Here is a 20532-nt window from a genome sequence, read left to right on the forward strand (position 1 = left end):
TTCCTTTTTCTCTCAGGACACTCTTCGCCGCACGAAAGTTTTAAAAGCGAGGCAGCTGATGGGGTCTCGGGTGCGGGGCTGGTCCGGGACAGAAATGCGGCTCCTGAGAAGCGGGATCAGAGACGTCCAGGATTAACGCCCACCTGTCACTCGGGGAGGCAATGTGGTGCGGGGGAGGTACTTGTCCAGTTCTTAACTTTAAGCCTCCGTTTCGTCTTCTGTAAAACGGGGTTAATAATGATCTACTAGAAGTTCTGAGACGTAGAAGAAATAGGTTTCGTGAGAGAAACCAACACAGAAATGTCGGTCTCCTTCTCCCCGACTCAATCCTATTCCTGTGCGAAGGAGGAATCCGAGACCCAGAGCGGTGTTGTAACTTGCCCAGGGTCACAGGGAGGTGGGACGAAGCCCAAGTTAAACCCGGTTGAACCCACGTCTCCCGGCTCCCGGGCCAGCCTTTCCTCTCTGTCCAGCCTGCCTGGCCCGGGTTACTTACTCGTCAACTTCACTACCCACACCCGCAGGGTACCCCTCAGTTTTGTCAAGTGGTTTTGCAGTTGCAGTCTCGATGGATTGTTAAATAGGGACGACCCTGTTTGATACGGTCGCCGTAAAGTTGTAAAACATCAGCAACGAACCCGATGGGTTAATGTTTGCCAGCACTATTTCATCGCCCCCCATGGCCTTGGAAGAACTGATTCAAACCTCCGCCACCAAACAAATGAGGGAAATGGGGACAGTGCTTTACCCACGTTCGTCTAGAAAGTTTGCGGGAGCAGCGCTCGGCCGGGATGCCGGTGGGGTGGTGTTGGCGACAATACGCTGTCAAGTACGGTGCTGCCGCCAGGTCAAGCGCGGCGTGGAGACTCGCGACCTTGGCGCGCGGGCCCGGCGGGGCACCCGCGGCGCGGGGCCGCGTCAGCGCGGGACCCAGAGGAGGCCGCGAGTGGGCGGGCCGGCCTCACTCCGGGCAGTCGGCTGGTCGGCCCGTGGGGGGGGCGGGGCCTCGCGGCGCCGTCCAGGGGCGGGACGGGCTCGTCCAGTTTCCGAGTCGGCCTGGGTGCCTAGCGAGCGGGAGTGGAGCCGGTCCCGGCCGCGGAGCCGCTATGGGCCCGCCCGGCCCCGGGCGCCGCGCCGCGCAAGCACCGGCCTAGAGCCAGGTGGGCGGGGCTGGACCTGGGCTGAGGGGGCGGAGGCGGGAGTCGGGTCTCTGGGGGTCCTGGGAGCCTGAACCGGGCCTGGATGGGGGCCGGGAGTCGCGGGCCGACCTGGTCGGCCCCACCGGGCGCCCTTTGCGCGCGGGGCCAGGACAGAGAGTGTCGCCGAGGGGCGAAGAGCGATCTTGTCTCCCCATGCCTGCTTCCCGCACTTTCGACCGGCTCCCCTGAGAAAGAGATTTTGAGGGAGAGGGAGCAGAGAGATTATCCTTCCCATCCAGGCTTGGGGCTTGGCCCTCCGGCCTCGGGAGGACGGGCGCGGGGGAGGGCCGGGAACCCCCGCCTGCAGTCCCAGAGAGTGGACGGACCCTTCGCCGCCCTCAGGTTTGTTACCTTTCCCTCCCTGCCGGGCTCTACCTCTCCACGTCCGGTGACTCGAGGCTCGCATGCGCCCGCCTTGGGGCTGGGTGCTGGAGTGGGGGGCGTAGGGGGGCGGCTCAGGCGTTTTGATCTTTGGGTCCCCCAGGCCAACCCGGGCACCTGCACTGAAGAGGTGCACAGTAAGCCCGTGTGGTGAGGGTGAGGAATGGCGGTGGGTCATTACCGTCCATTAACTGACGGATGACTCTCCCAGATTCCTTCCTAACTGCTCCCACGGTGACCTTGGGCAGGTCACCTCATCTCTGAGCCTCTTTCCCCTTTGGCAAGGTGGAGTTGACAATAACTGCTATAAAAAGTGGTTATGCGAAACTCATAGTGAGTGAGTGGGGTGAGGGTCCAGCTAGTGTCCCCAAGAGCCTCTGCCTCCTTTCTCTCCCTCCCCCTGACTCCGGTTTTGTGCTCCAATTGACTGAGGTTTGTTTTTCAGAACTGGAGCTACAAAATGGCTGACCAGGACCCTGGGGGCATTAGTCCCCTCCAACAAATGGTGGCATCCGGCGCTGGGGCCGTGGTCACCTCTCTCTTCAGTAAGACCTGGGATGGTGGGGTGGGGGCAGCTTGGGACTGGGGCAGACCAGAGATTAGAAATGACTTGGCTCTGGAAGAGGGGTTCGGGGCAGGGTCCTGAAAGGAGCTTTCAGACCTGCCCTCCTCCCCCAGTGACCCCCCTGGACGTGGTGAAGGTACGCTTGCAGTCTCAGCGCCCCTCGGTGGCCAGTGGTGAGTGTCTGACCCTGAAGCCAATAGGGAGTGGTGTCAGGGGTCCCCAGAGATGAGGTCCCTGGGGCAGGTGGGGAACATTTGTGACTTGAGGTAGTGCCTTGTGTTTTAGAGCTGATGTCTTCCTCCAGACTCTGGAGCCTCTCCTACGCCAAATGTGAGTGTCCCACGCCACGGGGGACCTGTAAGTGTCCTGGGGAGGGATGTCCCAGTCTCCCCGGGGCACACGGGGGCCTCACAGCCACGGACTAGTACGCGTTTCTAGATCATATTAGCTAGCTCTCTGTCCTACACAAGAACGTCCACCCAGGGACCCCAAGCTCTGCTGGCCCTCCAGGGATGGGAGCTCACCACCTCCCTGTGAGGTTCCAGGGCTCTGTCATGCTAATGCGCCTCCCCTTCCCCAGTGCCCTCCTCTCTCCAATCCACAGGGAAATGCCTCCTGTACTGCAATGGTGTCCTAGAGCCTCTGTACCTGTGCCCAAATGGTGCCCGCTGTGCCATCTGGTTTCAGGACCCCAGTCGCTTCACTGGCACCGTGGTGAGGAGCAGCTGTACCCTTAGCTGGGTCTGTTGGCATTCCTGAGGGATTCAGATTGGTCAGGCAGCAGACCCAGGAAAGAACGGGTAGCGCAAAGCACATAGGGGTGGCCAGTTCAGTTTGGGAAGGGTTTTCCTGAGGAGGTGGGGCCATCACAAGATTTTGAAGGGTGAATAGGAGTCTGTGTGGAGCCAAATAGGGAATTCCACGTGTAGAGGCCTGAGGGGCTACTGGGTAGGAGCGAGGGCATCAGGCTAGGGCCCAGCCTGGGCCAGCCCCACCACAAGCCTTGTTCATGTTCATCCTCCCTCCTCCTGGGCTGGTGTCTGCTTGGCCAGGATGCCTTTGTGAAGATTGTGAGACATGAGGGCACGAGGACCCTGTGGAGCGGCCTCCCAGCCACCCTGTGAGTACCCCAGTTCTGTGTATTGCTTTCCCCGATACCCCACTGACCCCTTACTCCCCTGTTGGCTGGCTGGGTGGGGCAGGGGAAGCTTGGGAGGTTTGGGAACTTTGGGGAGTCTTGGCTAACCTGTTCACACCCCTAGGGTGATGACTGTGCCGGCCACTGCCGTCTACTTCACCGCCTACGACCAACTCAAGGCCTTCCTGTGTGGTCGAGCCCTGACCTCTGATCTCTACGCACCCATGGTGGCTGGCGCACTGGCCCGCTGTGAGCACAGCCCTGGGCTTTCCACCTTCCTTTGACCCCACCTGTGCCAGAGCCCAGTCTGGACTCCCAGCTCCAACCTCTGCCAGCCTAGGGGTGGGGGGGACGTTCAAGGCCCCCAGACGCTGGGCAGGCTGCCCCTGGGACCTGTAAACTGACCCCTCCTCACTGGTCCCCGCAGTGGGCACTGTGACTGTGATCAGTCCCCTGGAGCTGGTGCGGACAAAGCTGCAGGCTCAGCATCTGTCATACCGGGAGCTGGGCACCTGCGTCCGAGCAGCTGTGGCTCAAGGCGGCTGGCGCTCACTGTGGCTGGGCTGGGGTCCCACTGCCCTTCGGGATGTGCCCTTCTCAGGTAGGCCCCAGGAGTGCAGGGATTGGGGTAAGGGAGCCCAGGAAGTCTACAGCCAAGTCCCAGCTTTGCTACTACTGACCTTGAAGTCACGTAAACTCTCGGAGCCGGGAACGCCTCATCTGTGAAGTGGTCCCAGCGGGCGGGATATTCAGCAAGGTGTTCACAAGATACTTCTTGCAGGGCCTGTTACGGGAACTGGCACGTGGCAGGCAGGCTTCGTAGCTGGGAGGGAGTGGTCGTGATATAAGTCTGTGAAAGGTGGGAGGATCGTGGCCTGTCCCACTGCCCTTCCCATCTCTAACGAGTGAACCCCTGTGCCCCCAAGCTCTGTACTGGTTCAACTATGAGTTGGTGAAGAGCTGGCTGCGTGGGCTCAGGCCGAAGGACCAGACCTCTGTGGGCATCAGCTTTGTGGCTGGCGGCATCTCAGGGACAGTGAGTTGACCAGGCTGGGAGCGTGGCCAGTAGAGGTGTCCTTGGGGTGACCTGAGGGCCGTTGCAGATGCTCCGGAAAAGAGTCCTTGCTTGCCTGTCAAGGAGTGCGCTCCCCCTGCCCTTCTGAAGCTCTAGCTGGGGCTGGCAGACCCTAGCCGCGTGCAGGGGATGGGGGTCCTGGGAATGGAGACCAGCCCTCTCCCCACCCCACCAGGTGGCGGCCATCCTGACTCTACCCTTCGATGTGGTGAAGACTCAGCGCCAGGTCGCGCTAGGAGCGGTGGAGGCTGTGAGAGGTGAGGGGCCCCGGCTGTGCGGGGCAGGGCAGGCGGGGCCCCAGCGGGGTCTTATAGGGCCTCGCCTTGGTTTGCAGTGACACCCCCACACGCGGACTCCACTTGGCTACTGCTGCGGAGAATCCGGGCTGAGTCGGGCACCAGGGGCCTCTTTGCAGGTGAGCGGCTGTGTGTGTCCACTCCCTGGTGGAGGTGGGGCTCCTGGGGGCCCGACCTCTGACCCCAGCCTCCCCCTCCCACCGCAGGCTTCCTCCCGAGGATCATCAAGGCCGCCCCGTCGTGTGCCATCATGATCAGCACTTATGAGTTCGGTAAAAGCTTCTTCCAGAGGCTCAACCAGGAACAGTTTCTGGGCCCTTGAAAGGAACGAGGGGACAAGGACCCGACCTCTTCCGTGGTGGGAGTGGGGCGGGAGGAGACTGAGCCAAGTGCCTTTTCCTCAGCACTGCGGGGAGGGGCCTCCTTTCTCTTTCCTCCCCCCTCTGAGCCCCAGGGGTAGGCGGCTGCCCCTCTGGGCCCACGCCGACCCCTCTTCTCTTTCTTCCTGCTGCTCCCCATTCCCCAGCCCCAGGAATCATCACGCCCTCCCCTCAAGTTCAAGACCAAATTTGCTAACTTCTCCCCCCTCTTTTCCCTGTGGCTTTGCTGCAGCTGGGCCTGCCCCCAGGAGCCGCGAAGCCTTGCGCCCGGCATAGTTTGCACCACCCTTGTTAACTCCTTGAGTCTAAAGATGATAAACTTCTTTCCACTGCCTCTGATTGTGGGGGTCTCTGGGGCGGGTGGGAAGCAGGATTTGGTGAGTGATTTGCACAGAAGAGGGCTGGAAGGGACCTTGACGTTGACTTTGGCTGCCCAGGTGGCACCCACATAGAGGACCCCTCCCACAGTGTAGTGAGAGCAGGTGGGGATAAGGACCCTGAGTTGAGGGGGTGGTGAGACCTCTCCCCAAGGGTACACTTAAGCGACAACCCAGGAGGGAGGGTGGCTTCACTGCCAGGCTTTGGCCTAATGGAAGGGTCTGGATCTCTAGGCCGAAGCTGTATTGCTCAGGATGATGGAAGGGAAACGGGGCCCTGCCAGGCCTTGCTTTCTCCATCCTGCCACCCAGGATGTCCAGCATCTTCTTTGCCTGGGGTAAATGAGTTACCAAAGAGTATCAGGTTGAAGAGTCCTTACATGTTTTTGTCCTTCCCTGGGCTGACCGAATATTTAGGACACTTGATACAGAAGCTCCCCACTTCTTGAATTATTCTGACCAGTCTGCTCCCAGGGGGCACACCTGATTTTATCTGGTCTAGCATCACCTTGGTTACGGGCCCAGCACTAGCGCCGCCGCATCCTGCCAACCTCAGAACAGGGTCCCTGTCCCAGTCCCCCCACAGACAAGGCTGCTCGCAGTCCTCTGGTTTTTATTTGCCTGCTACCCTCATAGCTGCCCCCCGCCCCCCCCCCCCCAGCCTGGGGGCTGAGGAAGGAGTGACTCGGGGGCATACACAGGGACAGACAGGAGAGGCAAGGGAGGCGGCAGTGCCAGGCTGGGCCACCAGCTCCTGAGGAGGGCGGGGAGATGAGCGAAGGAGAGTCCGGTAGGGAGCTAGCCAGGCAGCAGGGTCGCCAGAAGAATAAGCTTCCTGAGGGCTCCCTGTGGCCCCGGTGCCCCTGCCTCTTGGCCCAAGCTGCCTCCCTTGGCAGCTCCTGCCTCCACGGGCAAGAAGCTGAACCGGGCTAGAAGCAAAGGGTGTCTCCCGAGAGACGCCTGGCTGAGTGGGCAGCATTCCCTGGAGGGTGGCCTGGATTGGGGGGCTGTGAGGAAAGGCGGCAGGGGGACCGGCACCGCCCACGCCGCTCCTCAGCTGGGGCTCAGTGCCGGGCTGCCCTCGGGACTGTCGCTCACCAGGCACTCGTTGGATTTGAAGCTCGCCAGGGACTTGCAGCTGGGGATGGAAGCCAGGGAGCCGCAGAGGCCCAGCATGGAGGGCGTGGGGTCCTTCCCTGGGGAGAGAGGGCGGGTGAGGCGGGGCCAACTGGTCTGTGTGTGCGAGTTGCGTGTGTGAGTTGGGTGTGCACAGGTGCAGGCGGTGAAGGGACAGCCCTCAGGTCACCCATCTGGAGACCTTCCTCATTTCTGGAGCGCTTGCCTTTTTCAGTTAAGCCCTGGTAAGCACCTGCCCGTTTCCATGCACAGAGCTTGGGACACTGTATTGTAATCGTCAGTTTATGTCTCTGTCTCCCCCCGAGGGTTCATCCTCTCTCTTTGTCCATTTATTAAACACACGGTGAGCACTTGTTCCGTTCCAAGCACGGGGGATACAGAGAACGGACGAGACAGTCCCTGCCCTCACGGAGCTCACAGTCTGGTGGGGAGACAGACACACGGACAATCACAAACACAGTGTGGCGGGGTTTCACGTCCATAGCCTGCCTTGTGCCAAAGAAGATCTAGGGTCATCCAGTACAGTGTGGTTTTTAGAAAGAAAAGACAGGTAGTCCAGGCACCGGGAAGACTAAGGTGGGAAACCAAGGTGAAGCCAGAGTGGGGAGGGCAACACAAAATGCATGCGTTGAAGTCCTGGACATTCTCTTGAAGGGAGCCACTAATTTGGCTCTGAGCTTCCTGGCAGCCAAAGAAAAGGGGGAAACAACGATCAGGCGACTGGTTCACAGAGCGCATGAGTTAAGAGCAAATTAGTTAGGCGAAGAACTCCCTGAGGATTTGCGGGGCTCTTGAGGACGTCATGATGCCAAAAGCCATGGAGCCCTCACCATATGCCAACACTGGTGATCATTTTAAACAACATCCCCGTTTTACAGATGAGAAGGACTCAGCAAGGTGGAATCAGTGACCAAGCTCGCACAGCCAGAGGAGGCGCAGCTGGGATTTGCCTGACGCCCCAAACCAAGCTCTCAGTTGCTGTGCTAGGTTCTTGGGAAGAGTTGAATGAATGAGGGAAGTGGCCAGGGCCTGACTACAAGCCCCAAGGCCTGGCCTCAGCCCTTCCGGGATGGGTGCTGGATTGGGGGGCTCACCAATGGGGCCCCAGGGCTCCTCGTCCCGCTTGCCCTCTCCCAGGCGCTGGGAGTCCGAGCTCAGACTGGCTTCAGCCGACAGCGGCTCCGTGCTCATGAAACTGTGTCTGTAGCAAAGCAGAGAGCTGGTGTGCGGGCAGAGGCCCACGGCCCCAGTGCCCCTCTTCCCTGGTAGAGGAGGGAGTGGCACTAAGGCCGAGCCAAGCCTGCCTGGGGCTTACCTCCGGTAGAGCTTAGGGTTGTTGGCGCCCTCGGCCCCATTGAGTGTTCCCAGTGACGGCCATTGGTTGACCAGGCGTGTGGTGACGTCCTTGGAACCCTGGGCCAGGGGAGCATGGTCACCGGGGATCAGACCTGTCCTGGGATGGGGAGGGGGGGTCAGGCCTGGCTGGAAGAGGGAGCAGAAGTGGGGAAGAGGGGCTCAGCAGGAGGGGAGGGGAGGGGTTAGGGTTGAAACCTGGGTAGCTGAAATGGGTAGGAATGCTGAGGGTCAGTGGGGCAGATCCTGGGAGCCAGTGGAGGGTACTGGGGGGCCATGGCGGTGACAGGAATTAGTGCACTCGTGCTGGGGGTTAGGGGAATAATGAGATGTTGCGGGGTCAGCCAGGGTGGTGGACGGGTGGGTGCAGAATAGTGTGGGAATCATGAAGGGTCATGGGGTGCCACAATCATGCTGGGAGGTCACAGGGTGATGAAAACGTTCAAGGGGAACGGTTAGAGGGATGGGTAGGGGTGAGGTCAGGGGTCACGGTGGGTGACGATGGTCAGTGGACCTACGCTGCAGAGCAGAGGAGTGGTGAACAGAGGGAATAATGCAGTCATGCTGAAGGTCGTTGAGTCACATTAATTAGAGGTCCTTAATTGTAATCTTGGGGTCCCAGGAGTACTGTTCAATGGCCATTCTAGCTTATGTCGGGTAGTTGAGGGTGAAGTGGGGAGCCGGTTGGTGGGGGGCCTTATGTCGAGCATGATGTTAGGTCGCGGTGGCGGGGAGGGGGCTGGATCTCCGGGTGGCAGTGACGGACTCGGGGGTTTGATGCTGGTGCTTGGTATAAGGAAAGGTGGCGTTAGACTCGATGGGGGCGATGGCGGGGGTTCCCTGGGGTGATGTGGTCGGGGTGGCCGAGGACCGGGGTCAGGGCCGCGGCGGCACTCACAGCTGCTCCTGCAGCTCCAGGATCACTCCTTCCAGCTCCCGCTTCTCCCGCTGGTTCTGCGCCGCCGCTTCCTCCAGCTGCAGCTGCAGCCGCCGGTTCTCCGCCTCCAGGTCCTTCAGCTGCGACTCGCGCAGACGCACCAGCTCCTCCAGGTAGCCCTGCGGGGGCGCCGGCTCAGCCCCGGCGACGAGAGGAGGGGGTCCCAGCGGCCGCCCGCCTTCTGCCGGGCTCTAAGCGGCCCCCCGCCCCGCCCCCGCCGCGCACCGCGCACCTTCTGCGCGTAGACAATGCGAAACTTCTGTTCCATCTTGTGCCACTTGCTGTACCAGCTGTCCTCGTCGGTGACGAGAGGAAGGTACGGGTGCTCGGGCGAGTTGTCCTCGCTCGTGCTGCTCTCGGCGCTGTGCCGCTCCTCCTCGTCGGTCAGGTAGTCGTAGCTTGGAAGGAGGGCGCAGTGGGCACCCCCTTGGGCAGGGGGACCAGGATGCCGCCCAGCCCGCCCGTCTCCCGCCATCCCCGCCCCTCAGGGCCGTCGTCTGTCCGCACCCAGCAACCCCCGCCGCAATCGGGCTGCTCACCTCTGGGTGAACTTTAGGTAGGGCGTGTAATCGATGACTACGGGGGTCTTCCCGTCCAGCACTTCGCCCTTTAGGCAGAAGCTGGGGGCAGAGCAGCCACAGGGTTGGGGGCGGGTATGAGGGGATGGGAGTGCGGACCTTCGCAGAGAAACCACCTCAACCCCCCACCATGGCCACGGCCACCCAGGCCCCACCTGAAGTCTATGGCGCTCAGTCCGATCAGCATCCCGGTGAGGACCGTGGCTTCCTCCCGCAGCATGATGGCTCCCGAGTCATAGAAACGTCTGCGGGGAGGGGTGAGGCACTGCCGGTGTAGCATCCTCCCAGGGAGCCCCGCCCCTCAGAGCGTCTCTTGTTGGCTTATTACCAGCCTTTCCTAGAGGAAGGAGGTATCTTCTTCCCGCTCACCCCTCAGCTGTGGATCTTTTCACCCCCTCAGACTGGGGCCCACTGGGGATAGCACTGTGTTTCCCACCTATTAGAACGTGTGTGCCCTGAGACTAGACCTCCGTCCTCAGAACTCCCCCTTCCCCACCAAGCACTGGGTCACCCAGATCCTTAAAAAGCAGGAAACAAGTCCTAAAACAGTGCTCGGCATGCAGTAGATGCTCAAAAATATGTTGACGTGAACTCGGAAACGTGAGGACAGGCTAGAGACACAATGCAGTCAAAAGCCCGCAGTGCAGGGATTGAAGCGCTGACCGCTGGGGCTCTGGAGGCCGTGCGTAGCAAGTACAGACTGCTGCTGCTGTTTGGGGAGCAGGTAGGGCTCTGTGTTGTAGGCCAGGGAAGGCCAACAAGTAAAACGATACACAGTTGAGGCTTGTCCAGGGCTGTGTCTGAGAGCAGAGCTGTGCATGAGATCAGTGCTGGGGGTCATGGGAGATAATAAATTTGACTTGGAAGAGGTGGTGGTGGTGCCAAAGGTGTGTTCTGGGACTGCAGGCCCAGCTGACTGGTGGACAGTCTGGGAGATGGAAACTAGCAGTGCATACTGGGAATTGTAGTCCAGGTACTGAAGGTTACAGCAGGAACTTAAGGATCAAGTGTGTTTAGGCAATGAATGTACACACTGGGACTTGTGGTCCACACTGACTGAGGAGGTCTGACCTGGTGGTCCGGGTGTCCCGTAGGGCTGTGGTGATGTATTCCGACATGCGCTTCTCCATCAGTGCCACCCGGATCCACGCCCGGCCCTGGAAAGCACGCTCACCTTTACTTGCTGCCCCGAAGGGACTCAAGTGTGCACCACTGGGTCTGGATCTCCTGTGGCCCTTCTCCCCAGTGCCCGTGGGCAGGGGCCAGGACCAAGGAACAGGCAGCCCTCCCGTATCCAGAGCAGGGAGCAGCTGCCCTGGCCCTGCTCGCTGCAGGCCACCTACCTTGGCTCGGGCAGTGCTGATGTTCTCCATGTTCTCGATGCTGCTTACGCAGTTGTTGGGCACTTTGCTGCAGGCCAGGCGGATGTAGTCCCAGAAGCCCCGCTGCCCGTCTGAGCTGAACCAGCTCACCGGACCTGCTGGGGCACAGGCTGAGCCAGGGCAGGGAGGGGGCTCAGCAAGACCAGGGAACTCGGAGAGGGTCCATGTAATGGGGCACACACATGCATAAGTAGAAGCAGCCATGCACGCGCGGAGTGCCTGTCCCAAACGCACGTGCACACACATGCATGTATGTACAGGGCACATAGCTGCACACCCCTGGCTGGGGCTTGTGGACACCCACTGTCTTGTGGCCAGAAGATCCCCTCCCCTCTTCCCAGCTCTGTGCATGAGCTTCTGCGCATGGTCCAGGATTGGGGCCAGGGTGAATGATGGAGTTCAGAAAGCCACAGAGTAGATCAGAGGGGGATGGGTAGCTGGAAGCCGAAGGCTGGGAGTTGGGAGGGCTGGGCAGTGGGGGGACAGGAACCTGGGCCCACCTTTGAAGCGGTGGCTGAGGATCTGCTCTAAGATGGCTGCAAAATTCACGAACTCCTCAGATGAGTCATCGATGGGCTCTGCCGTGTACTTCTCCAGCAGCGTTTTCACAGAGAACCTGGGTGAGGGGGAGGGAGAAGGGGCAGCAGGGTGTCAGGTGAGAAGACAAGGTGATGGGGGTAGAAGGAAGGCAGAGAAGAGGCCACCAAGAGCACGGACGTGGTGGGGAAGCAGAGGGAAAGAGGGCGGGAGACAGGGGAGACTAAAGTGACCCATAGAGGGGCTGTGACATGGGAGAGTAGGGTGGCAGGTGGGAGACTGATTGACAAAGTGGGTGACAGGAGAGGTGAGAGGCAGAGAAAGGAAGCTTCAGGAACAAGGTATGAGAGGGGATGAAACAATCAGTAGAAAGATGAGGCACCTAGAACCAGCGGGCTAGCCCAGAGCCCCTTCCTCCTTGCCCACCCTTTGGAGTTGCATTCTCTCTGTCAGAGAAGGGGAGGGGTCGGATAGGAGTTAGGAGCTGCTTTGTGCCCCGCCCTCGAGCTGCCTTCTGCTATTGCTGGAACAGTCTCAAGTCCCTTCTGGGGTGGAGTGCGGGTCACCTGTACCAGGGCATGTGAGCTAGCACCAAGCACATGGAGCGTAGGCATGCGTGGGTGGCCAGGTGGGCTTCCAGCACACGGATGCCCCCCTTCCCCCTTCTCCTTCCTAGCTTGGCCACCCACACACCAGCTGCCCAGAACCAGGCGGTGCAGAACTGGGCCGGGGGAGGTGCAGGGTGTGGGTCTGACACACTCAGTGGGTGGGAGGGGGCATTGGCAGCAGATCTCTGGAAGGGGGCTTGGGGGCCCGGACACCTGGCTTCTCAGAGAGGAAGGAAGCCAAGGGAAGCCAATGGGGCTGAGAGGCTGGAGCACAGCAGCCCCCGTCCCTCCCTCCAATCCTGCCCGGAGCCTCAGCTCCCTCTGCAGTCCCTATGCCTGCAATCTCCACCGGCCATCACTGCAGTGGGCTGGGACAGGGAGGAAGACGTGGCTCCCAACATCCCATCATGGGCCCCTATGGGTGGCATAGCAGGGGTGAGGTATCCAGGAACATGGGGGCTGCTTGGAACTGTCCTTTTTACCCTAAGCTCATGAAGCCCTGTGATGTGCCCAGCACTATACTCTGCGTGTGTTATCCCACCCATCCTTACAACAGCCCCGGGTCCTCAGCTGTCACTGTCAGCTCCATTTGACAGGTAAGGTAACTGAGGGTCCAAGAGATTGACTGATCTGTTCAAAGTCCCACAGCTTGTGAGAAGTCAACAGGTATGTCTGACTCCAAAGGCCTTGCTCTTTCTGCTGTATCTGTGGCCTCCTGGTGGATGTCAGGATCACCGAGGCCCCGACCAACCCCTGCCTCCTCTGCCCTCTGTGCTCCAGCCCTCAAGCCTTGGCCCCTGAGGCTCTCGGGGCAATAGCACAGCCAAGCCCGTGGACCTTTCTCCCTTCCCTATGGGCTTAGAGTTAGTTGGTCTGGCCTGAAATCAGAGCCAGGTCAGTGCTGGAGTTGCACTAGGGAGAGGCAGCCTGGATGGACCCAAATCTTGTGTCCGTGTGATACCTGGTGACCTTGGACAGTCATTTAATCTCTCCAAGGCCCATTTTCCCCAGGTGCAAACAAGAACAATGGTACCTGTCTCATCAAATTCTGGTTCAGATCCCAGGAAGGACTGAGAGAAGGTGAGCACAGGCCATGGGGTAGGGGTGGTGAGGAGCTGGGCCATTAATGGGAGAGCCAGAAGGAGCCTGTGTTTAGGGCATTCATCTGGGCTTCATTATGCAGCCCCGCCCCCGTGATCTCTTCTGGTCATTTGGGTCAGACCTCAGTGGGGGCCTGCGGCTGGTTTCAGCATGGCAGCCATCTGCCATCTGTCCTCAGGGGTGCTGCAGCTGGTCATTGCCCCCCCAGGAGCCCCATGGTGTGTCCCCTGCTCAGAGGTGCAAGGCTGCTGCAGGTTACCATGGAGACAGGGCGGCCAGGGCCCAGGGGAGCCCTCGGCCTGCTAAAGGGAACTGTTCTGGGAGCTGGAGGCGAACCACGTGACAATGAAGAGGCGGCAGGGGCCCGAGGGGTTCCTGAGCCTTTGTCATGCTCCCAATCTTCCCCAAAACTCTATCCCTCACATCCCAGCTCTAAGCGCACTTCCAATCCACCAGAACCTCTGCTTCTGCAGCCTAGGCCAAGGGGAGTTCCCCCCTTTCCCACACACTCGACAGGCCCAGCTGTCCTGGCAGGCAAGAGAAGGAAGAGGAACCTAGGAGATCAAGCGAGGGGAGAGGGACTGGAAGGACGGCATCGGGACGGGGCGATTTTCGTGTGCCAAGCACAGGGCTCGGCACACTCCTTGGTGTGGCTATTACATCTACAATGGGGATGATGAGGCACCCAGGGCCCAGCGTGGTTAGGAGACTTCCTCAAGGTTGTACAGCTCAGAACTGATAAAGTAAGAGCTTGAATCTAGGACCATCTGTGTTTTACACCACACGCCGGCAGGGTGTGGGGGGTGAGCGTGGAGGCAGGGGACCGCGTTTGGGCTGGGCCATTGTGGCACTCATTCCTTCTATAACATTCCAGGCATTTTTACAGAGGTCAGATGTGCACAGCACCGTGCTAGGCACTAGGGATATAATGGTGTGAGACAGACGCAGTACGGTTGGGTGTGTGCCCAGGAACCTGGAAGGAACTGTAGGATACGGAAGCCAGGGCATCAGGTGGGCACTGATTCCTGGGGGAAGGGGCAGGACCAAGGCCAGTGTGCAGGCACGTGGGACTGGCAAGGGAAGACAGCTGAGCCCTGCACTGGGGGCACCCTGCCCTCAGAGGCGGCGTGGGGGAGAGGGGAGGTGGAGAAGGAAGCTGGCAGGGGCATCCTAAGCCTAAGCGGGGAGATGAGTGCAGGTGGGGGCTGAGAGACTGGCCATTCCTGGCTTCACGGCAGGGCAGCGGGGGTGAATCACTGCAGGGCTGGGAAGTGGGAAGCTTCACTTCCTGGCCCCAGGAAAGTGGGCAGGTCTTCCCAACACTGCGACAGCCCCACCCTCAGGAACCAATGGCTCTGCCCTCCCAATCTCCTCCCCTTGAACCCAGGAGACCCAGACTTCTGCGGTCAGGCCCTCAGTCCTTCCCAAGGCAGTGGCAGTGCCGTGCCTTCACTAGACACATTCAGGGACTTTGCCTACATGCCCAGTTGACCCGGCCATAGGCTGCAACTGCCCAGAGATGGAGGAGGGCACCATCCCTGATCCAGGATTTGAGCACTGGAAAATCTCCCAGAAAAGCCCCACCCCAGAGAGGCCAGGCTGACGGGAGTGGGAATGAGGGTACGCTTGGAGGGCGTTCATCCCCCTATCCCATCAGTTCTCCTCTGCCCACCCAGCTCCCGCCCCCAGCAAGGGAGCCAGCCATCCCCACCCCTCCCCCTCACACACAATGTCACTTCCTGGTTCTCACAGGAAGCTGCAGTGCCAATTAAACACCCCTCACCCCCAGGCCCCAGGCTGGGCATAGGCCTGGCTTGACCTAGAAGGGTAGGGACCAGACCTCCAAACCCCGTCCAGGCCTGGGCCTGAGGATAGCGGACGCGCCCCTCCTAACCCTGTGCTCCCTCCCTTTTCTCCGCGGCTGCTGTGCATCCTCCCGCGGGCACGCTCAGTCCAGGTCTCCGCAGCCCGCCCCGCCGCCTCTTCCTGACCACCCCACCCCCGCCCGCCAGCGGTGCCCACCTGCACACGGTGATCAAGTTCCTACGCTCCACAGACACGTTGCGGGAAGACGCTTTCTTGGAGGACAACCCCAGAGCCATGGTGGTCTGGACAAAGCTCGCTTCCATCCAGATGTGTAGCCACTGCTGCCGCCTCTAGCTGCCCCCGCCACCCGCCCGCAGCCCCGGCCCCCCCGCCGGATCACGGCTGGGCCCTCTGCCCGCCGGGGCCCCTCGACCCCTCCAGGGCCATCCTCCAGCCGCTGCGCCTCTGGCCGGGCCCCCTGGCTCCCTCCCCCGGCGGCGATTCCGGAGCAAAACAAGGCAGGGGAGGGAGCTCTCCGAGGTGCTGAGCCGGGGCCCGTCACCCCCCTTCCCTAGCCGCCCGCCCCCCTTGGCAGGTGACGTCAGGGTCCTCGGGCCCCGCCCCCGGAAGGCCGGGGACCAATCCGCAGAGGACGCAGGATTTTGGGGGGAGGGGAAAGGGCCGGGGCCGCAGGGAGGGCGGAGAGGGTCCCAGGGAGAGGCAGCGATTGGAAGGAAGAAAGGGGGCTTCTGGCTTGTTCTCCACCCCCATGCTCAGAGCCCGGGACCCACGCCTAGCTCCTCTGAGCTCCGACGCCTCTACTCCCTTGTTTCTGACTTGTGATCAGTGGTGTCTATCTCAGATTTCTCATTTCTCCTCACCTCCTGTACCCTCATCCCGGCCCCGCCCCCCCCATTCAGTCTCGGCATTCCCAGCGAGGCCAGGCCAGGTCTGTGTCCAGAGAGCGCAGGTGGCCCTACGCTGCCGAGCCGGGAGACCAAGGAGCAGTCAGAGACTGCACATCTGTCTGTCTGCGCCCTGGCTTGACTTGTCTGCACCAGCCGGCGGAGTCCACAGATACTAGGGTGGGGGAGGGGAAACCAGAATAAGCCGTAGGAGCCCAGCGCCTGGGACCACTCGGGACGATGAGTGAAGAGTAGACTGGCAGCTAAGGGCCTGGGCTCTGTGGAGGTTTCCAGCAGTGGAGCTGATGCCCACAGTGGTGCCAAGGTAACTGCTTCTTCTCAGAGTCCTACCTCCTCACACCACCCCAGAGGCAGCTGACATGAGGGCTTAACCCCTTGGCTGCCAGAATTGCTGCAGGGTACCATCAACCCTCTCTGCAAGGCCAGAAAAGCTGGTTGCATCTTTTTTTTTCCATTTTTTTTTTTTTAAGTATAGTCGATTTACAGTGCTGGTCGCATCTCTTAGAGAAAGGTGGGGAAATGGAGGCATAGTCCGGCTTCCCTGCCACCCTTTGCTCCCTCACAGCACTGCTCCCACCTGCTCCATCCCTCTGTTTAGCCTGTTCTCTTTCAACCACTGAAATCCCCAGCTCCCACAGAAAGCTTTTCTGTGTCAATTACAAGGGGTCCACCCATATTCTCCATCTGGCCTCAAGAATGTCCATTCACCAACTCTGCCCACTCACTGGGTTTACTCTGCTCACTAGTGGCAGATCAATGTCACCACATTGATTCAGATGTGCACCCACATCTGAATATGACCAGCAGGCAGGGACCCTCCATTAGCACAAACAGAGGAGCAGGAGATGAAAGACCTGTAGAAATTTCCAACCTTGGTTTGCCTCCCTGGGGGCTAGGAAGAAGGTCCTGACTCCCAGCACAGATCTCCTCACTCAGCGTCAGCCTCAATTCTTGGCTTTTGGCACCTCAGACTTAGTCTTCTCAGTCCCTTCTCTCTGACTTTTCCCTCTTGCTTCACCTCTAAGAAGCCCCTCTTATTGTCCTCCTGCCTCCAGACCCATTGCCAGGGGTGATTGTGATGTTCGTTCTTTTGTTTTTGGGCGGGGGGGTTTGGGTTTTTTTTTGCGGCACGCGGGCCTCTCACCGTTATGGTCTTTCCCGTTGCGGAGCACAGGCTCCGGACGCGCAGGCTCAGCGGCCATGGCTCACGGGCCCAGCCGCTCCGCGGCATGTGGGATCTTCCCGGACCGGGGCACGAACCCGCGTCCCCTGCATCGGCAGGCGGACTCTCAACCACTGCGCCACCAGGAAAGCCTCGTTCTTTTGTTTTTCAATTGCAAGATATATCGGATGCACAAAAGAGCACCTGAAACACATATGTGCAGCTTGAAGAATATTTACAAAGCAAACCACCTATGTCATAACCTCAATGATCAAGAAATAGGACATTATCAACACCCCAGGACCTGCCATATGCTTCTCCCAGATCTCATCTTCATCCATCCCCGCAAGAGATAACCACTATCCAGACTTTTGCAATAATCATTTTCTTGCTTTTCTTCATAGTTTTACCACCTACACATCCATCAATAAAAAATATAGTTTAGGGCTTCCCTGGTGGCGCAGTGGTTGAGAGTCCACCTGCCGATGCAGGGGACGCAGGTTCGTGCCCCGGTCCGGGAAGATCCCACATGCCGCGGAGCGGCTGGGCCTGTGAGTCATGGCCGCTGAGCCTGCACGTCCGGAGCCTGTGCTCCGCGGCGGGAGAGGCCACAACAGTGAGAGGCCCACGTACTGCAAAAAAAAAAAAAAAAAAAAAAAAAAAATTAAAAAAATAAAATATATATAGTTTAATGGTGTTTAAACTTTGTAGAAATTGAGTCATACTATATGAATTCAGTTGCAATTTGCTTCTTTCAATATCATGTTAGGGAGATTCATTTTCGCAGTATACTATTCCAATGTATGTCTCTATTACAATTTATCTATTCTACCATTGAGGGTATTTTGTGCACCAGATAGGGCCTAGTTAGAAAAATAGAAACCACACGATGTATTTGAAATAGAGGGGATTTGGTTACACAGGAGTGGGAAGACCAAAAGAGCAAAAAGAGAAAGAGAACATGGAAGTAGTGAAACTCGTAACTAAAGAAAGTAGCAAGGGCTGAGGGAACTCAAGGGAAGAGATGGGAGCCCACGGGTGGGGCTCAGACTCAGCCAGAGCCACCAGTGGGCTGCCACTGGAGCCATCTACAAAGCTGGTTCTCAGAATGCAGAAAAGAGCTGAAGGCTGGAGCCAACTGCCAAAGATAGGGTGACCCTAAACAAAACCCCCAAAGAGAATATCGGCCCTTCTCCTTTCCCTGCCTTCCATCTCCCTCTAGTGCTTTCTATTAGTAGAACCTGACAGAAAGCCAGTTAGTAGTGGAGTCTGGGAAACAAGTTGGTAGAGTCCTCCCGACCCCTCAGCATCGGAGAGCAGAGAGACATGAAGAATGGATTTGGAGCAAAATGCAAGAAATAAGTAACTGGCACAGGAAAAGGGGGGACCTTTTGCTGCTCAGCATCTACACACATCTTTTCTATACATATCTGAACAATAACAACTTCCTGCCTTTGCCTATTAAGGTGCAGTTGTCTTTGGTACAAGTGAAGGTGCTATAGCGCCCTCCCCTGCAACGTTGAGTTGCAAAGTCTCTGCAGTAACAGTATCCATCTCTGGGTGATGTTAATACCTTTCTGAGTTCGGCCACATTTCCTCTAGAGGAACCTAAAGACTAAATAATAGAGCTCACTACCAACAACAATCCTTCTATAAGATAATAAGGCAAAGGAAGGAAGGGGGAAATAATACTATACAGAGTATATAATATAAAGCAAGCGAGCAAGCAAGCAAATACCCATAGCATCTACGATTCTTATTTTTATTTTATTTTACTTTTAAATTTATTTATTTTATTTATTTATTTTTGGCTGTGTTGGGTCTTCGTTGCTGCTCGTGGGCTTTAGTTGCAGCGAGCAGGGGCTACTCTTTGTTGCGGTGCGCGGGCTTCTCATTTTGGTGGCTTGCCTTATTGCAGAGCACAGGCTCTAGGCACGCGGGCTTCAGTAGTTGTGGCATGTGGGCTCAGTAGTTGTGGCTCGTGGGCTCTAGAGCGCAGGCTCAGTAGTCATGGCGCACGGGCTTAGTGGCTCCGCGGCATGTGGAATCTTCCCGGACCAGGGCTCGAACCCGTGTCCCCTGCATTGGCAGGTGGATTCTTAACCACTGCGCCACCAGGGAAGCCCCTATGATTCTTATTTTTGTAACTGGTTAAAGTTGACATTTATAATCTCCTCTTCCAACACTCATTTCATTTTCACTTTGCCCTTAGCCAGCACCCCAGTTGGCTGTTGTTGTTTTTTAGACCATGTCAGGTGACCACTTCATTCTTGAAGAATCTAAATCCTCAGAATTGGATTGCTACCCGTTTAGTGGAGCCACTGTTGTCTCTAGTGAACGGATTCCTCCCTTGGGGTAGCAGATGCTGTCAGTATCCCTCCCACATTCTCTAAGCGCTTGGGTACACTGAACGAACTTCCAACCGCCAGAAAAACCGCAACTCTACCTGAAGGCTCTCTCTGGCCACTGGAGCCTGCACTACTCAGACGCTGGGCACTCCCATCCTCAGCAAACCTCAGGCAATAACTGATGAGGAATGGTGGAAAAATACCCCAGTCCTCTCAGCCATCAGGTGGGATAGTCCTGAGGCTCACATTATCACTGGCTCCCTGAGTCCCCAGCAGGACTAAGTTCCGGTTGTCCACACTCTTAATGGGGTTGATAGCACAGCCTTTATTAGCCTCCTTCCCTTCTCTGTGTCACCTTCCCATTCACTTGCAGGTAGTTCCTAGCATCATTTTTCAGATATCGGGAATTCCCTGGCAGTCCAGTGGTTAGGACTCCGAGCTTCCATCTCAGGGGGCATGGGTTCCATCCTGGTTGGGGAACGAAGATCCCACAAGCAGCGTGACGTGGCCAAACAAACAAACTAACCCCCCCCAAAAAACAAACAAACCCCCCCCTCAAATATCAAATCCTCAACTGAGGTTTTATTCCTAGGGGGACCGCCCCTCCCCCCAAAAAACCCAGTGGGTATCTGGAGTGGTCCTAGGAAGCAGATCCCCCAAATGGGATTCTGGAATTGGATGACTCACCGTCCAAATGGCAACGAGGATTCCATTGCTGGGGTAAGTGCGGGTGCTGATACCCAGAGCACCAGCAAGACTACTAAAGCTTTTACCCTGGTGAGTCCAGGGCTGCACTGCCTGTGTGTATCTCTAGTTTTTGTGATATGGGAGGGAAATGGGAATTATAAAGGTTGTGGAGTTGGTCAGTTGTTGGTAAATGCCTTCAAATTGCTAAAAGGAAAAAATGACAAACTCACATCAGCTGTCAACTCAGGGTGCAGTGTAAAACCCAGAAGTCCTTTAGGGCAGCACTCAAGGAAACTCTTATCTGCAGCCTGTGTGGGGCTGACTGGGCTGAAAGTCAATCCCATAATGCTGTAAGAATAGCAAGATTATTTATTTAAAGCCCCACCAAGTCAGGGCCCTGATAAGGAAGGAGTAGGACACTGAGACCTGGTACGAAAACATCTGTTCTGGAATCCCCATATTCTCCTGAACCCATTGGGCAAGGAGAAGTGGCCTCTCCCCCTTGATAGAAGAGAGCAGTTTCTCCTTGCCTGGATAACATGCAAAGTCCTCACCTGAG

General features: G+C 58.1%; 2 protein-coding genes across 13 annotated transcripts; one reads left to right on the top strand and one right to left on the bottom strand.

Moving 5' to 3' along the window:
• Positions 1–44: 44 nt before the first annotated feature.
• SLC25A39 (solute carrier family 25 member 39) lies at positions 45–5362 on the top strand. Of its 5 annotated transcripts, none has more exons than XM_059998636.1 (13): positions 1038–1160; positions 1439–1541; positions 2026–2125; positions 2259–2318; positions 2431–2475; positions 2726–2859; positions 3198–3265; positions 3408–3532; positions 3711–3884; positions 4210–4319; positions 4534–4615; positions 4693–4773; positions 4861–5362. In XM_059998636.1, the coding sequence occupies exons 3-13, from the start codon at positions 2041–2043 to the stop codon at positions 4974–4976; spliced, it is 1080 nt and encodes a 359-aa protein (XP_059854619.1). In that variant the 5' UTR covers positions 1038–1160; positions 1439–1541; positions 2026–2040; the 3' UTR covers positions 4977–5362. The 5 variants fall into 5 exon arrangements, with proteins under 5 accessions (XP_059854621.1, XP_059854620.1, XP_059854619.1 ...); XM_059998639.1 differs by having other exon boundaries at positions 2750–2859; XM_059998638.2 differs by lacking the exons at positions 1038–1160; positions 1439–1541 and adding an exon at positions 45–177.
• A 651-nt stretch (positions 5363–6013) lies between these two features.
• On the bottom strand, positions 6014–15377 carry RUNDC3A (RUN domain containing 3A). Of its 8 annotated transcripts, none has more exons than XM_059997969.2 (11): positions 15067–15377; positions 11299–11414; positions 10760–10896; positions 10488–10573; positions 9572–9661; positions 9378–9458; positions 9071–9236; positions 8800–8957; positions 7864–8001; positions 7643–7767; positions 6014–6607 (listed from the first exon to the last, which is right to left on the bottom strand). In XM_059997969.2, exons 1-11 carry the CDS (start codon positions 15171–15173, stop codon positions 6465–6467), a joined length of 1347 nt encoding a protein of 448 aa, XP_059853952.1. In that variant the 5' UTR covers positions 15174–15377; the 3' UTR covers positions 6014–6464. The 8 variants fall into 8 exon arrangements, with proteins under 8 accessions (XP_059853952.1, XP_059853953.1, XP_059853951.1 ...); XM_059997970.1 differs by having other exon boundaries at positions 10760–10893; positions 15067–15375; XM_059997968.1 differs by having other exon boundaries at positions 10760–10908; positions 15067–15375.
• Positions 15378–20532: the final 5155 nt, after the last annotated feature.

The sequence above is a fragment of the Delphinus delphis genome, chromosome 19 (genome assembly GCF_949987515.2).
Source record: "Delphinus delphis chromosome 19, mDelDel1.2, whole genome shotgun sequence".
Classification (NCBI taxonomy): domain Eukaryota; kingdom Metazoa; phylum Chordata; class Mammalia; order Artiodactyla; family Delphinidae; genus Delphinus; species Delphinus delphis.

What these genes read in the sequence shown, in the direction of transcription:
- SLC25A39 (XM_059998638.2), top strand. Translation starts at nt 2,041, where the DNA reads ATGGCTGACCAGGACCCTGGGGGCATTAGTCCCCTCCAACAAATGGTG. An exon ending in GTCGCTTCACTGGCACCGTG is followed by an intron (nt 2,860 to 3,197) that starts GTGAGGAGCAGC and finishes CTGCTTGGCCAG; the next exon opens with GATGCCTTTGTGAAGATTGT. An exon ending in CACCAGGGGCCTCTTTGCAG is followed by an intron (nt 4,774 to 4,860) that starts GTGAGCGGCTGT and finishes CTCCCACCGCAG; the next exon opens with GCTTCCTCCCGAGGATCATC.
- RUNDC3A (XM_059997968.1), bottom strand. Translation starts at nt 15,173, where the DNA reads ATGGAAGCGAGCTTTGTCCAGACCACCATGGCTCTGGGGTTGTCCTCC. An exon ending in TACCTAAAGTTCACCCAGAG is followed by an intron (nt 9,237 to 9,377) that starts GTGAGCAGCCCG and finishes CCTCCTTCCAAG; the next exon opens with CTACGACTACCTGACCGACG. An exon ending in GCATTGTCTACGCGCAGAAG is followed by an intron (nt 8,958 to 9,070) that starts GTGCGCGGTGCG and finishes GCGCCCCCGCAG; the next exon opens with GGCTACCTGGAGGAGCTGGT.